Source organism: Benincasa hispida, chromosome 1 (assembly GCF_027475165.1).
Source record: "Benincasa hispida cultivar pf3 chromosome 1, pf3_genome.v1.1, whole genome shotgun sequence".
In the NCBI taxonomy this organism is placed as follows: Eukaryota; Viridiplantae; Streptophyta; class Magnoliopsida; order Cucurbitales; family Cucurbitaceae; genus Benincasa; species Benincasa hispida.
Window position 1 is genome coordinate 8,801,790 of NC_143478.1, and position 16,092 is coordinate 8,817,881.

The window sequence follows — 16,092 nt, forward strand, 5'->3', positions numbered from 1 at the left end:
ATAGTAGCGAACGGTCAGGTAATGGCAGTTGAGCAAAGAATGGAACTTGCAAAACAGAAGCTCATTACAGGCTGAACCGCGGATCTCGCTCTCTTTAAGACGTTTCACGACTCTGCCCAAGTATGTAAGCAGGTCAATGATACTGCCACGTCATCCCAAGATAAAACAACCCAAAAAAAGGTATCGATCGGAAATGCACCGTTGCCGATTGAAAACTCACACCTTCAAACTAATTTGCTCGAGAAAAACGAGAAAAAAAATAATAAAATGGAAGGGAGAGATTTTGTTGTTAAGAGAATAGAAAACTAATATGATGAAAAATGTTGAGATGTTGCGCCTTTTATAAACCTCAAAACCCAACGACTGAAGGAGGGAATTGCGTTTAGCCATAGAGCATGCGCGCAGAAGACCAACTCCATTTAATTAAGATTTTAAAAATAATAATTATAACAAAATAATAATAATAATAATAAATGATAATTTTTATTAAGAGAAATAATCACACATGTGCTGCGCCACGTCCGGACGGCGTATGTGTGAGATTACCACCTTACTCACATTGTCCTCACTCCCTCTAAAACATGGGTACCCCTGGAGCCCAAATCCAAAATTCAATACAGGAGTATGAAAAGGAGAGTTCATAAAGAGAAAGAAGAATAGAGAAAATAAGCAGTGAAAGTACACAACCACATAAAAAATCCAATCAACATGTATTACCACATTATTAGAGTTCAATCAACATGGTTGTCACCATTTATAACGCACTACTAGTAAATATAAGGTCAAAGAACATTTATAATTGTTTTCAAATTCAAGTGACTAAAATATCCCTCCTCTAACTCGAAAACCAAATAAATACCAAAAACCTAATATTTTATTTTAGAATACAATAATCTTATGCCTAGACTTGGAGACAAATTTCTACATATTAAATAGTTATAAAGTATAAATATTTATTTGGAGTGGCACAAGTTTATTGGCTAACATTTTTTAAAAAAAGGCAAAAATGAAAAATGTATTGGCTAACAAAAAACCCAATTTCGTGAGGGAGAAAATAGAGTCCTCAAAAAAGGATTTCAGATAGAGAACCAACCAATCACAACGAAGGACCTCTCCACGTGTCGCTACCAGAGGCCATCTTCCCAAAATGCGATCGCGGATAAACAAGCCATTTCTGAGCATAGAAAATGGCGAAATTAACAAAAAAAATCTCTGCTAAGTCGTCAGCTGCTCCTTGACGGCCAGTTGATTGAGTATTGTCCTCTCTTTCCGGCGCTGATTCTTAATTTGATTTAACTTTCTGGAAAGAAATGGCAGCCACGGCCTCCCCCACAGCGGCCACCGCCGTTCTGAGACCTTCTCTGGCTGCTTCTCAACCCACTCGCCGCTCGGTCTTGCCGCTCCTTCCCCCTCGTTTCGGCTCCCCGTCCTTCTCTACTTCCCTCAAATTCTCCTCAGGTAAATTTCTCGTGCAATTCCATTAATTTTCTTTGAGGCATTTCGTCGAACACCTTGTAGGAATCGAAAATTGAGGTCTGTTTGACTTCTAATTTTTCGTTTCTCGTTTTGTTTTGTTTATTTGGGTAGTCTCTTAGTTGGACATTAACTGGTTGAGTTTGGTCGAATATCTATCCTTCAAATCACTTTTATATGTTCATGAAGAAAATTTGCTAGGTAACTGAAATGCAACTATGGAGTCAATGCAATTTGGATTTTCAAAATACATTACGTTAATATGCTAGCTACTCGGACTCAGATTGGGGTTCCTTAAAATTTTGGATTAGAAGAGATTGTACTTTTTCTTATGGAGCACAAGTGGCCTTCTAGGTGATTAAATTTGGAGACAGTTCCATTTTGTGACCGAACGGTGAACAGGAGCATATACTATCATTGTGTCGGAAAATGGATTGTTGTTGTTCATGTGATTGGAGCCAGAAGTGTATTTAGTTTTATAGTTCATTCAGTTCTGGCAACTCAACTGCTACAAGATTGGATGCGTTAAGTTTGCTGATTAATCTTGCATTATACATCTAGGTATTTGACCATAGTCTTTTTATCAGGGGCCTTAAATTTGGAAGAAACGGATTAATGCGCTGTGATATAGCATCCAGAAGTTTTTCAAACCGATTTCACGCATCATAAATCTATAAACATGCTTACTTTGAAGAGAAACCATGCCATGTGTGAATTTTAGATCAAGATATTCAATGTGCAAATGCATAGCTTTAATCCATTAAATATCTTAGATTTGTGTGGCTTTTGAAACTTAAGTTTTAGAGGACTGGTGTATTATTATATGCACTTCGGGAATTCAAAGCCAATCTTTTTGTTAGCAACCTTTGCCCCTTTTTTCGGATAGAAACAATTTTCATCGAGGAAAACCTGTCCCACCTTGATTAAAAAAAAGAAGTTGGAAATGAGGCCTGTTGTTTAAGATCATTGTTCACTTTTTGTGTACTAAATTGTCTTCTTTTATTGTTCATTGCTATTTCTGAATTTTGAATTGGGTGAACTTTCACTGGGCACATTAGTTTCTTGATTTTAACCCTTTACACCCAAACTTTATTGGATTTTCCCAACCTACCATTTGGTGACAGAGTCACGTAGATCGTCTCTGCTTCAAACCCGAGCCTCATCTTCAGAAGAATCATCTGCTGCTGATGCATCCGAGCTCTTTACAGACTTGAAAGAAAAGGTAGAACCACAGGAAACATAACGAGGCCCATTATTGTCATAATTCTGAGAAAGTTGTTGATTTTTTATCTCTTTATAAATTTTCATCATTCATTTTATGGTCTAATACTGACTCTGAGATGACTCTAAGATATAATTTCATCCTACTGTTTACTAGTGGGATGCCCTTGAGAACAAATCCACGGTACTTCTCTACGGAGGTGGGGCGATTGTTGCAGTTTGGCTTTCTTCAATTCTTGTTGGTGCAATCAACTCAGTTCCATTGGTATATGATTCCATCAAACTCGCGCTTTTGTATTTTTTATCATCTATATTCACTGATCGATATCACCATTGCTAGTTGATGTTCTCCCTTGTTATCCACAAAAAATGTTGCTTTCAAATTTATACTTCGAAATTGTTTCTTCCCTTCTAAAGCCTTTTGACACTTACTCTCCATCCATCTTCTCATCAGCTTCCGAAGATCCTGGAGTTGGTAGGACTTGGATATACGGGGTGGTTTGTGTACCGATATCTACTCTTCAAGGTAAGTTGAGAAGAGAACTATGGTTTGCTTCAAACAAGGTCTTGCACCCTATCAAAACTTTAATTTTTCATGTTTTCCCAAGCTTCACCCTTAATGGAATTTTGGTATAGTTTCTAAGTTTTGTTTGCGAATAAAAATCTTGAAATTCTAGTTACATGTTTCTCATGAGATCGTCAGGCTAGAATAATCCGATGTTATAATGGATCAATATGCCGAATACAATCTAGAGTTCTAAGAAACCATAGAAATCTTGGATCTTGATTGGCTCTGCAACTAGATACTAACTGAAAAAATGTTCTTTGTATGTTCTTTTTCCACCTTCCTCAGTCAAGCAGAAAAGAACTAGCTGATGACATTGAAGCATTGAAGAAGAAGATTGCTGGAACCGAATAAGATGCGTGTTATCGGGTGCCATGTTCGACATGCTTGGTTCCTCTTATTATCATTTTGTACTCTATTCTCTCATTTATAAGAGGTAATCTAAATCATGTAATGTGGAATAGGTTTTGCTTTAATCCCTGTAACTCATGTTCCCTTTCATTACATCTGTGTAATAAGATTTGTCAAGTTCATTAATGGGAAACCCCCCTTTTTCTCAAATTTACTTCTTGCTTCAGAAGAAAATGGTGAAATTGATTGATGGCTTGATGTTAGTTTTTTGAGTTTGCTTTGCACAAATGTTGGGTGTAGCATGCTTCTCATACATACATATAGCACAGCAAGGTTCAATCAGAGCTCATTGGTGCCATTGATAATAAATCAAGCACAGATTAGCATCAAGAGATTTAACATGAATAACCACTGTTCTTTACCATTATAGATTTTCATTAACATAGGTAGCCACATTTTGACTATTATACATGTATAACTATGGGTATGTATATATATTGTTGAGAAAATTAGAGGAAGAGAAACAAAACCATACAATTTAGTGAAAGTTACTACTATGCCTTTTATTTCCATATGTTTCTCTAAAATTAAGTTCATTGCAGAAGTTTGTATATATATATATATGAGAGGATCGTGCTTTGACGATTTTAAAATATATTCTTAACAAGGCCTAATTGATTCATAGATGAAGGTTTATTTTATACAATCATTGTTTTGAGATTTTAAGTGATTGAATCTCCAAATTTAGAGGTATACACGTAAAGAGAACAAATCAATTTTTACCCATAACATTGTACAAGTTGTATCAATTTTTACCTTAAATCTTAAATTTCTTCAAATTACACCTCAAACTTAGATAAGTGTTACTATCTAACTTAAAACATAGATGCAAATTTAGATGCAAATTTTATCATCTCATAAGTTTCATTCCTAAGATGGTTAAAAATGTACTATTTGTCATATTCAATGAATTATAAAATACATAGTTGTGTTATATAGATCAAATTTCAAAGAATGGCTTTATAGTCAATTTTTGTTGAAGTATGTGAGTTGTGAAAAAGTTATTCAATGATAAATTTATGAATAAACCACACTTGCAAAACTTGATTTCATAGAAATGAGCCCGTTTATATGGTCATTGTATCCATTTTTTATTGTTAAAATTTATGAGTGCACAAGTGAAAATTGAACAAATGGTAAATATCATAACATTTATCTAATTTTAGAATAAAATTTGATAAAATAAAAGGTTTTAGGATAAAAATTGTTACAACTTCGACAAGTTAGTGGTAAAATCGAATTTTTTCATAAATAAAAAAAAATACATCGTTAGATTATAAATATAGTCCATGAACTTCGAGAATTCGAGAATTATGCCATTTAATTGTGTCATTTTGGATTGTCAATTTTTAAAATGGTATAATAAATTCGTGTTGATTTTGAAATGAATGATTTTTTTTTAAGAGATTAATTGATGTATCTAACCTAACTAAATTGGCTATCAAAATAATAATACCCAATAAAAATAAAATAAATAATTTTTTTTTTTTTTTTAAAAAAAAAAAAAAACCTGAAACAGTTTTCATTTTGGGCGCGGGCAGTGGTTCAAGTTGCTTCAAGTGCGTTACTGTATTTCAAGAAAAGCCCTAGAAACCTTCGACTCTGTTTTTAGATTTGATGCTGAAGCCGGTGAAGAAGGGTTTTAGCTCGGAGCTTTGAGACATGATCCGTTTCACGAAATTCAAATCTCTGGCCCTATCTGCAGATTCCGGCGGCCACCAATTGCTCCAAAGATGCTGGGTTAGTGGTACTGCCAAAGGCAAATCGAAGATCAAAGCTGGCCAACCGCTGAAGCGCTCCAAAATCACCGTCAAGAAAGGCGGAGCCACATCCAAAGGTGGTGGAGGAGGAGGAGGAAGAAAAATCCCTCCCGAACAGGAAAAGCTCTATGACCAATGCCTAAATGCTCCTACGCCTCTGCGGTTCTTGAAGCCCAAAGACAGAGAACGTGAGGCCGAACGGGAGAAGCTCGGGCTCATCAGCAAAGAGCGCCAACGCGAGATTGAGATGATGAAGATGGATAAATCGAAATTGGGGGTTTCTGATACTCCGTCGATCATTGGAACTGTAGGTTTGGATTTGATATCCCTAGGTCTGGTCGATGCGGATAAGATTCCGAAGTACGAGTTGACAGTGGAAGATGGGCGGCGGCTTGCGAAGGAATACAGTCGGGTGTTGATGAGGCGGCATCGTGCAAGGCGGGCAGCTGAATCGACGCTGTTGCAGATGAAGAAAGAGGCTATTGAAGCATTACCAGAGCATTTGAAAGCTGCTGCTTTGGTCCCAGATTTGACATTGTTCCCCGCGAACCGGTTCATGGCCACTTTGACGCCTCCGATAGAAGGCTATATTGAAAAGGTCAAGGAGGCTGCGAGGAGGAGTAGCGGGAAAGAGAAGCTTAGATAATCTGAGAGGTCAGAGATTTCTTTTGCTTGTGTTCTAATTTACCAAACTTATCCCGTAGATTGGCCTCTTTCTTATTCCAGTTGTGGTGATATCTTCAGAGAATGCATTGCTCAAGTCTAGGCTTATATTGAATCAAAATCTGAATGGAGTTATAAAACTTATCTGACTTCACTGATGAGCTAACTAGGAAAAAGAAAACCGAAAATTTCCCCTCATTTTAGCAAAGTATGCATTTTGGTGCTTTTCTTTTGTCTGATAAACTTTTTGAAGCATGGCTTCTCTTTTAGCATTGATTTATCAAGCCTTTACTAGTTTATGGAACAACTTCCAGGGTTTAATATAGATTGGAGGGGAGGGTTCTACCTTCTCAACTGAGGAATCGCTGACTTGTGCTCCTCACATTCATCTTAGGAAATTTCATGTGCAATTTTTTCATTATTAGGATGATTTTTGTCATTACCTGGCTAAGGAACAATCAGCTTCTCTTCTAGGTAAATCCAGCCCTGTTTTCATTAGATCTTGGTATGGAATAGCTGAAGTTGAAAGGGGTTCATTGTTAATAACTCGAAGACATGCTTTATGAATTACCTGGCTAAGGAACCTAACCCATTTATCTTTTAGATGAATCTTACCTTGTTCTCCCTAGATCTTGGTATGGCATAGCTGAAGCTGAAAGGAGTTCATAGTAAAGAACGCAAAAACATTTTTCATGAATTACCTGGCTAATGAACCAATTTAAAGCAATTTATCTTCTAGATGAATTCAACCCTGTTTTCCTAATATCTTGGTATGGAATAGCTGAAGCTGAAAGGGGTTCATAGGAACGCAAAGACATGTTTTATGAATTGCACCGCAGTTCAAATTGTTGGGAACTCATATAATGCCTTTTAAAATTAAAACAATGTAGAATTATAATCTCAACTCTCAATTCGGTATTTTCCTTTTCCTCCCACCATTTGCTTCAAAGTTGAACAAATATTAAGGGTCCCATTATGTCCTTAACCTAGAGCAGGCTATGGCTATCCAGGAGAATTTTCATTTTCTTCCTCATAAGTACTCGTTCAATTTACGTTGATTTATTTGGTCAAATATCAGAAAACCACTCGGTAACCAGGTACTTTGGTCTCACACCTAAAGGAAACATACAATTTGGCTTTTTTTTATAGTGCGTTTGACTATCACCATATAGAGAATACACTGACATCTTACTGCCTTGTTCGTAAAAATGCAAATTTGACCATGAATAAGTATTGTAATTGTCTTTCGGAATCACTGACATTAGGAAACATCTATACCAAGAAATTGGTATGTGTTTTAGTTGCTTAATATTTGTTAGATTTCATGGTTTCCCTGGTTATGTTTATACCATATGATAAATTAAACTTTTGTGTCTGATGATTCTTTTTCTATTTTTCTCTGGTTGCATTAGACTACAAGTAGATGAAGGTTGCAGGCTGGAAAAGAAGAGTTTGTAGCAGTTAAGAGTCTAGAAACCAAGCAGGTGGTTGCCATTCCAAGAAAGCCAGCCACGAATCATTGGATGTCTGGTACAATAAAATCTCCTGAATTTTTAACTCCTGTAACTTCAAGCCTCTTTCAAGCAAATTCTTGGGTTTTGGTTTTGAGCTTTTGGATTGATTTCGATGGCTTTGTGATATTCTTAAATTCACAGGTTTCTTTTGTCAAATTGACGCACCTTTTTCACATTGAGCAAAATCGAATTTTCACGTTGAGAACTTTCTAAATTATAATTTCATTGTTTTAACGACAATCAATACAAAATATTGCTATGAAATTAAACTTTTAAAACTTGTAAGTTTTCGACCAAAATCAACTCATATATATTTGATGATAACTCATAGCTAATTGAACGCATTTGAGAATGTTTATAAATATATTTTAATTGTTCTTCATATGGTACAACATATTTAGGTTAAATTATAGGAAAATTATTTTAAATGAAAAAATTATTGAAAATATTTACAAATATTAACAAATATCATAATATAGTAATTTATTGCCGTCTATTGCAGACAGGCAGTGAAATTTTGTTATATCCGGAAATATTTTGGTCATTTTTTTATATTTCAAAATAATCCATTAGAAGATAAAAATGATAACGCATAGTTTTTTTTAATCATACATATTTTGTGTAATAAAACGATAAAATGCTGTGGAGATTTTTTAGGGGCTGAATATGTTTTAGTTCCTAAAACACTCCATGAATGAAAGATATCGTCTTTTTAGGTGGAGATATTTTTTTAAAAAAATATTATATTTGGGAAATATGAGTTATTTTATTTTTTTTAAACTAGTATTTTTTGTTTTGTTTTGTTTTTGTTTTTTTTTTTTTGTTTTTTCCTTTTGAAAAAGAAAACACAGAGAATTAAGCAAGAACAAAATATCTAAAGATTTATTTGAGATTTGGAGCTTGCAACCATCTAGTTTGGTCTTTCAATAGCCTTGGATCTTGATTTTCAGCTTCTCATTCAAAACCAAAGTTTATTTAGAAATGAGATTGGTGTTTGGCTCGATGACGCCAAGCCTCACTAGGCAAGCTTTCTTCCTTTTTGTAATCACATTCCCCTAAGATAGAACTTGCAACTCCGCTGCTTACTCTTTGGCTGTTTTTGCTTTTCTCGTTTAATCTTTTTTATGGACTGATTCTTTTCCTTTCTGGCTCTCCTCTTTAGCCAGAAGGATTTTTTTGTAAATTTGTTCATCAACCCTCTTATTAACCAAGCATTAGTAGCGTTTGCTATTTAAATAAATTTTTTTATAAAAAAAAAACTTCAAAAACCAATTTTGAATATTAAAAGCAAATTTTAAAGTGATTCAAAATTTGATAACAAATTTAACAATTTTAAAATCACTCCAAAATAAGCAAAACATTGTCCAAATTTGTCCATGTTTGGATGATTCTATGAACAAAGACATTGTGAAGCTGTTATTCAATGCTGTGGACTAATAGCCGATAATTGATATGTTCTCACTCTCTAGAAGTTAGAAATTTGATCTCCTATTTCCATACTAAAATAGATAAATAAAATAATAATAATAATGTCCCTTAACAACATATTCCCAACTCTTAGTCATCGAGAAGGCCACCCTGCTAGATTCATCCAAGACGAAAGGAACTGATGGAGAGGAACACTAGAAGAAATGGCACCGTTTGATGACAAGATTCTGATGGGCCGAGCAAGATCTTTTTCTGTTTTTGGGCCAAAATTCTTCATATACTTTTGTTTTCCACTAGTAAATTAAGGCTTCATTGAACTTGGATGATTGAAATATTTTATTAGTCAATTAATACTGCGTACAACAAATGAAATTAGGCATGTCAAAGTCAACCACTGTTCTTAGAAAACAGCTCATTGAATGAACATGCCACAGTAGTAGTGATAACAATGATAATAGTAATAACAACACATCAGTCAAGCTTCAAAGCCTACCAAATACATTTCAAAGATCCAAGGATACCAGAACTCCAGGTTACAAATGTTGATGTTAAGTAGTATGGCGAAGGAAAGTAAAGCAATCCCCAGAGAGATTTTGGTATAACATACTTGAGAGCCAAGTATTAATATTAAAAAACAGCTTTACTATTACATTGTCTTAGTCGAGTAGAGGGAAGGATGGATGTCAAAACGGCAAACAAGAAAAGAAAGCCATACAAAAATTAGATGGTTAGACAACCTAGACCAGAGAGAATTGAGAATAATAATACCCTTGGTTACTTTAGAGACTGAACCGATCAAACAGAAATGTGGTCAAGGAAGTTCAGCTCCTGATGGTGAGTTCAGCTCTAAGATGGAGGACTCCATTTATAAAGTAGTGACTATCTTCAGCCATGAAAGAAGTCCATGGTATTGCAAATAAGTTTCTATAGCCAACCGCCTTGCCTCCGGTGAACGTGTAATTGCCCTTATATTTGCTTACAAACTCCTCCGTTGGCTTTGATCTTGCAGCAAATTCATAGTCAACTGCAAAAGAAACTGATCCTTTTTCCTGCATTCCCAAGAAAAGCCCAAAACAATGAAATGAGCTTTGCTGATCCATGTTGCAGTGAGCCGAAAGAAAAAATCCTTGACCACCCAAGTGGAATGCCTGAGAATACACTCTCCCGGATGGAAACAAATTTGTGCACTCTTCCCGCTTTAAGTCCAGGTATACCACACACTGCTGCCGAGGACGATCGAACTCAACAACCTTGACTGGACGATATTTGTATGCTCTCTCGATGAAGAAGCGGCGGTTTGAGGTAGATGCCTCATCAGCAGCTAAGATTCTCTGCCGGTGAGGAGCCTCTGCTTTAAAGAAAAGGGCCTCAAGCACAAGTTTGCAAGCAACATCATGATCGAAGTCATTGCAGGTCAGAACTTTCTTAAGCTTTCGACATGTCATAAAGGGGAATCGAATATAACGAGCAAGTCGAGCCCCCAGCACTTCTCGTCGCTCCTCCAACTTTGGATACTGAGTTCTAGCCCACTTGAGGATGAAGTCGTATACTGCATCCTCTGATGCAACCTGAAGATCGTCACTGGACAATATTGCTTCCACTCCTGCAAGAGGCAAAGCCATAACCTCGTCCTGAAACCTGGTCAAATGCAAGAAGCCTATTTGAGAAATTGCTTCCCTCCCAGTAGTACCCAATAATGAAAGACGCAAGGGGGAAAAGAATATTTTTTCAAACATAAACAACATGAAGAAACAATTAGACTCAATATCCACATCGCAAATATTGTCTAAAAGTTTTCTTTTATCTTAACATATAGCTTGATGATTCCTGGAAAAACAATCAAATTAGCTTTCTAACCAAATTCTAAACCTATCTAAATGTTTCAGTTCATGTTATATCATGAAGATGCAATGGATGAATTTCTAACCTGCCTTTACCTATTCAATCTTTTCTAACCTAATTCTTAAACTATAAGGCCTCCAATCAATCGCAACCGTACTTGGTCCTGGAATGGCAAGAGAGGTATTTTATAGGGGACAGGGACAGTTAGTGGGGGCGGATTGTACAACTGTGGGGATGGGTGTGAGGCTACACAATTGTTTTGGGGGAGAGGAGAAGCATTAGGGAAATCGTGTAAGGGAATTGTGGAGAGAGTTGACAGCACCACTTGAAGGAGCTGGTTGTTATGTTATCTTTGGTTGCTATCGTTCTTATCTAAACTTGTTAATGCGAATATCTCATCACTGGATATTGAAGAACTCTCACTATCACCAGTGCATCCGAACTTGGAAATATCCTCTGTTTTAAGTGTATATTCTGTGTTATTTTTCAGGTCATTAGTTGGCCACCCCACCTAACAGGTTCACAATGCAAAATTAAGTGAATTTGAGGCAATTTTCTTGCAAATAAAGACCAACTTTCTTAGTGAGGCGGGACCACGAAACCTGAAAGTATTAAAAAGACCTAAAAATGAGGCTAAAGTATTAGTTGAAGAAAACATTGCACTAACCACAGAATCAAGATTCTCTAACTTCCAAACACATGGATAAAGTTGAAATAATTGGACTATTCAACTCCATTGATCAAACTTTAGGTAAGACTGAAGGTCCAACATCTAGCACTACCACTACCACTGTGAGAGTACTAGTTAGGGCCAGGGCTACATATATAAGATTAGTATGGGATTAGTAAGAGGTATAGTGATAATTAGGTAGGGGATCTTAGTCATAAATAAGGTGATTTAGGGTTAGTAAGGGTGTGGATCATTTTGGAGAGAAATTTCAATAGTGGGACTTTGGGAGAGAGAGAGCCCTCTCAAAAGGCTATGGGTATTTTTTTTATATCCCCCAGTTGGCTAGCTTGTGCTCACTTCGACAAATCTCACGGGACAACCCACATGAACCTACAACAATTGGGTGTCAAGGAAACTTGTAGAACTAGTAAGCATAGATACTTCTAATCGTGTAGAGAATCAGTATCAGATACGGATACGTCCAGATACGTGATAGATAATGATTTGAAGTATCTGATTTTTTTAAATTTCAGATAAGCGTATTTGCTTCCAGGGATGTGAAGGGGATACGTTATATCTTTTTTTCCCCTCCATATTTAAGCCCAACCCACAACACATTTTATTTAAAAGTCCACTTAAATCTAGCATTCCAAAACAAAATAGATTGAAAATCATAAAAACATAAAGAATAAAAACATAAAAAGTTGGAAAAAAAAAAACTAAACATAATTAAATCTTCATTCTTCTCTTTTCTCTCACTATCTAAATCATGATTCACACCCACCTTCATCCACAACTTCATTCGTCAATCTTCATCTTCTACTTCTTTCCTACCTGTCTCTACTCTAGTTGCTCAACCACGTTGTTGGATTTTTCTTTCTAGCTTTCACTCTCTTCTTGAATCTACTTTAATCTAACTTAAAATAAGTATAACAATTAATTGGGCATTATCACATGTGTATATATATAAAATAACGCATCTTCAACATATCTGTCTTAATTTTTTTAGAAATTGGTATATCGCCGTATCGTATCGCGTATCCGTATCTTGTATTCATATCCGTGCTTGTGCTTCTTAGTTGTGAAATGTTAGGTGACCGCCATGAATAGAACTTATTCCCTCATAGTCCTTTATCAAACTCATGTCCTTTATTTACCACTAGGCTAACCCATGATGGTTAAGGTTATGGGTATATCGTAACTTCTCTTGATATTGCAATATATTACCATCTTTGTGTATCTTTGTCTTTCTCTAAGTTTTCTTATTAGGTGGTATCCTAATCCTAACATACTACTAACATTTGGGATGTAGTTGATATTTTTTCATGGTTACAATTATGTTGATAAATATATGTTTCCTTATAAAGGGAACAATGGCCTCAGGAAGGTCCCATTCCACCTACTACCACCACCATAACAAAGGTTAAAAATGTGGGGTGTGGGGTGAAATAAAAAACAATGGAAAGTTAAAAGACTAGGTATAACTCAAAAGAATCAGAAATTTACTTGGTAATGTCCTTGTAGCGAACAGCAAGATACTGCTTTGCTGCATCAGTCAATGGTTGGACTGCTTCGGCCATTAGGACACTGGATGGAAGCTCTAGATACAGCAATGCAGACTCAGGTGTCATGGGCAAGTTTCGTAAAAGCCTGCTGCAATACCTCATGCATGATGCAACCTCAAATTTGTCTGCAGCCATAAGCACATCCAGCAAAGCCGAAGCGGTGCTACAAGATAGGGTATTACTATACATAAAATTCAGCAACTCCATTAGTGCAGCTTCCTCTGTTTGATAGAAGGAATAAGAAAACAAATTAGAAACATTGTGGTTTGTAACAAAGAACAGGATAGACAGACAAACAATGGTGAAATTTTGTATGTGTACCCGAGGCAGTGATTCGTAAAGTCACATTCCGCTGTTCGGACTCCCTCATCCCATTAGAGAACAACTAGACAAAAAATTATTTCTCAGATAAGAGAAAAGGAAGACAGTTCCTACAAAATGTAACTGGAGAAGAAACTATATACTTTATGAATCATATAAACACATATTTGCTTTTACCTTGTAGAAAAAAGGACTTTTGGCAGCCAAAATTGGAGAGCTGATGTGCAGCGTTTTAACTTTAATAACAGTAGAACAATCCATCCCCCAGCTTGATTCATCACCATTTGCAGCTTCATCACCTGCAGTACATGAAATTTGAAGACATCTTACTCTTATAATCTAATGATTCCAAATAGGCTGTCAGCTCCATTTCAATGATACTGACCATTCAGTTTAGAGTAAGTTACAGAAGACAAAAAAACTTCAAATCTTTGATAAACACTTAATACACATACATAAGGATTTGAACCACGCTGAAGAAAAAAAATTCAAGAAAACTCATTTGCACTAAGGAGACCAAAATAACACCATAAGTTGGCCTCGCCTCCTCAGCTGCATTGTCTATACCTGAATGTAACTCTTCAATCATTTGAGCAGGTTCATCGTCTAGATTGTCACAAGGTATGGCATCATCCATATCAGGTTGGTTTCCATTTAAAACTTGTTCCTCGGGGCATCCATTAAGATCAACAACTGCAAGGAAAATTGATCATAAAGAAAACAAAATTTGAACAAAAAGAGGAACCAAATGCACAGTGAATACGCACAAAAGGCCATATAAAACAATAATTGAAATTACGGTGCAATTTAACAATATCCATCTCCAATTAATGACAATGCAATATAAGACTAATAGTCAGTTTGATGTCTACAGAACAAAGACGTGGTCAACAAAGAGACTTTCTTGGTCACAGATCAGTTCTATCAAAACAACAGAAAAACAAACCGGAGCAATTCCTATGAGGTAAATCAATAGTTTCGTTTTCAGATGCTGAAAACAGACATAAAATTATGAAAACTGAAATTATTTAGGTTCATTGTATCTGAAAATCACATAATGAAGAAGTTATAATAAAATCCCTTGCCGATGTATATCATCCGTTGCTGTGGCGACCGTTCCCCATTATACACAATCGTGAAAATGTAAAATCCAGCGACGCTCAGTTCTCATGTTTTAATAAAACAACATTAACCACTATTCTCCGTTTCCTATTTCCACCTTGCAAACTGAGGTCTCCCATCATTTTTTTTTTTTTTTTACAATCATCATAATATAAATTAGTCCTGTAAGCTGTAGCTATCTCCTTCCAAAAGGGGGAAAATAAAAACCAAAGTTTTACCGTTGTCCTTCTTGCAATCCTCTCTCCGTCTCTTCCGTCGAGCCCAATCGAGGATGCTAGTACATCCGACAGAATCGGGACGGGACTCAGCCGGTTCCCCCATAATCTCAATCCGGAGCAAGCGATCAGAGAAATTACTGTCGTTAAAAGCAAATCCAAAATCGGCGTCGGACGATGAAGCACAAGAAGCACGCGAATAATCCGAATCCATCCCGGCCGTGGGGTCAAAAATATCCGAGTTCAAATCCTTCATTTCTCCACCCCCACTGAACCCCCAGAACCAAAACAGAAAGAAAGAAAGAAAAGGGGAAAAAAACCCTAAATCTCCAGAATCAACCGAAACACGAAAAACAATTTCGAAGCCCTAATGGAATGGAAGGCGCTACATTTCAATTTGAAGAACGATACTCAGGCTTGAGATTGAGCCCTCGGCAATCGAGAAACGTTGAGAGAATTTCTAGAGAGAGAAGAAGAAACAAATAAAGCGCTAACAAGGCGCCTTTGAAGAAGAAGAAGAAGTTAATCATCCGTTTGTTGCCTATTTGTTTGGTTATGGGAATAAGAGGGCGCCCCTAACAATTTCCCACCCTAAAGTGGATTGGATTTATCAATTTTCCCATGACCTGTCCCGAACACACTGTCCCATTTCTGGGACTACTGCCCCTCCCTCCTCTTTACTTCTCCCCCTTAATTATTTCTCTTTCATTAATTATTTCCATCTAATCTCCTTTTTCTTTCCATTTTCCATTTTTTTAATAATTATTTTATTTCTTTATTCTTTCTTTGACTCTTTAATTTCTTTGTAAGTTTATTATTTTATACCATTTTTTAATCTCATAATTTTCATATTAAAAATATGTGAAGGTAAACAGTATACAAATTTTAATTAAACATTATATAAGTGTTAGGTTGGTAGGAAAATTAGATTAGTTACGAATATTGTACAAATTCTCACCTCCAACATTGTTCCACTCAAAAACAAACAAACAAATAAGTTAGTTGGTTGCCAAAATAAACAAATAAATAAAGGATATTTGTGATAGATGAACAATAAAACAAAAAAAAAATCTAAAAATATGGTAGCTCTTTAGATCATTTGTAAATATAGGAGTGATAATCAGTCAACTTTAGAATCTTTTTAAGTTTCAATTTTGTACTCTCTTGTTATGTTGCATGCATTTTTCTTTTTTCTTTTCTTTCATTCTCTTGCATTTGTTTCCTTCTATTTTTTTTCTCTCTAATTTTTTAATTTTTTTTTTCCTTTCTCTGGTTTTTTTTTTTTTTTTCATTTATCCGGTTTTTGCTTTCATCTCCCCAAT

At 35.8% G+C, this 16,092-nt stretch overlaps 3 protein-coding genes across 3 annotated transcripts; 2 read left to right on the top strand and 1 right to left on the bottom strand.

Moving 5' to 3' along the window:
• The first annotated feature begins 1,192 nt into the window (after window positions 1–1,192).
• LOC120069321 (CURVATURE THYLAKOID 1A-like protein) lies at window positions 1,193–3,820 on the top strand. The gene is made up of 5 exons (XM_039021056.2): window positions 1,193–1,458; window positions 2,598–2,695; window positions 2,852–2,959; window positions 3,149–3,220; window positions 3,548–3,820. Exons 1-5 carry the CDS (start codon window positions 1,311–1,313, stop codon window positions 3,611–3,613), a joined length of 492 nt encoding a protein of 163 aa, XP_038876984.1. The 5' UTR covers window positions 1,193–1,310; the 3' UTR covers window positions 3,614–3,820.
• Window positions 3,821–5,175: 1,355 nt separating this feature from the next.
• LOC120092349 (uncharacterized) lies at window positions 5,176–7,763 on the top strand. Its single transcript, XM_039050511.2, has 2 exons — window positions 5,176–6,084; window positions 7,506–7,763. The coding sequence occupies exon 1, from the start codon at window positions 5,333–5,335 to the stop codon at window positions 6,074–6,076; it is 744 nt and encodes a 247-aa protein (XP_038906439.1). The 5' UTR covers window positions 5,176–5,332; the 3' UTR covers window positions 6,077–6,084; window positions 7,506–7,763.
• A 1,750-nt stretch (window positions 7,764–9,513) lies between these two features.
• On the bottom strand, window positions 9,514–15,477 carry LOC120083284 (BTB/POZ domain-containing protein POB1-like). Its single transcript, XM_039038962.2, has 6 exons — window positions 14,774–15,477; window positions 14,001–14,126; window positions 13,611–13,732; window positions 13,434–13,497; window positions 13,054–13,333; window positions 9,514–10,673 (listed from the first exon to the last, which is right to left on the bottom strand). Exons 1-6 carry the CDS (start codon window positions 15,024–15,026, stop codon window positions 9,857–9,859), a joined length of 1,662 nt encoding a protein of 553 aa, XP_038894890.1. The 5' UTR covers window positions 15,027–15,477; the 3' UTR covers window positions 9,514–9,856.
• Between the last annotated feature and the right edge of the window lie 615 nt (window positions 15,478–16,092).

Excerpts from the sequence above, each read along its gene's own strand:
- LOC120092349 (XM_039050511.2), top strand. The coding sequence starts at position 5,333 with ATGATCCGTTTCACGAAATTCAAATCTCTGGCCCTATCTGCAGATTCC.
- LOC120083284 (XM_039038962.2), bottom strand. The coding sequence starts at position 15,026 with ATGAAGGATTTGAACTCGGATATTTTTGACCCCACGGCCGGGATGGAT. Across the intron at positions 14,127-14,773 it reads GGATTGCAAGAAGGACAACG|TTGTTGATCTTAATGGATGC; the intron begins GTAAAACTTTGG and ends TTTTCCTTGCAG. Across the intron at positions 13,334-13,433 it reads TTTACGAATCACTGCCTCGG|AGGAAGCTGCACTAATGGAG; the intron begins GTACACATACAA and ends TCTATCAAACAG.
- LOC120069321 (XM_039021056.2), top strand. The coding sequence starts at position 1,311 with ATGGCAGCCACGGCCTCCCCCACAGCGGCCACCGCCGTTCTGAGACCT. Across the intron at positions 2,960-3,148 it reads CAATCAACTCAGTTCCATTG|CTTCCGAAGATCCTGGAGTT; the intron begins GTATATGATTCC and ends TCTTCTCATCAG. Across the intron at positions 3,221-3,547 it reads ACCGATATCTACTCTTCAAG|TCAAGCAGAAAAGAACTAGC; the intron begins GTAAGTTGAGAA and ends CACCTTCCTCAG.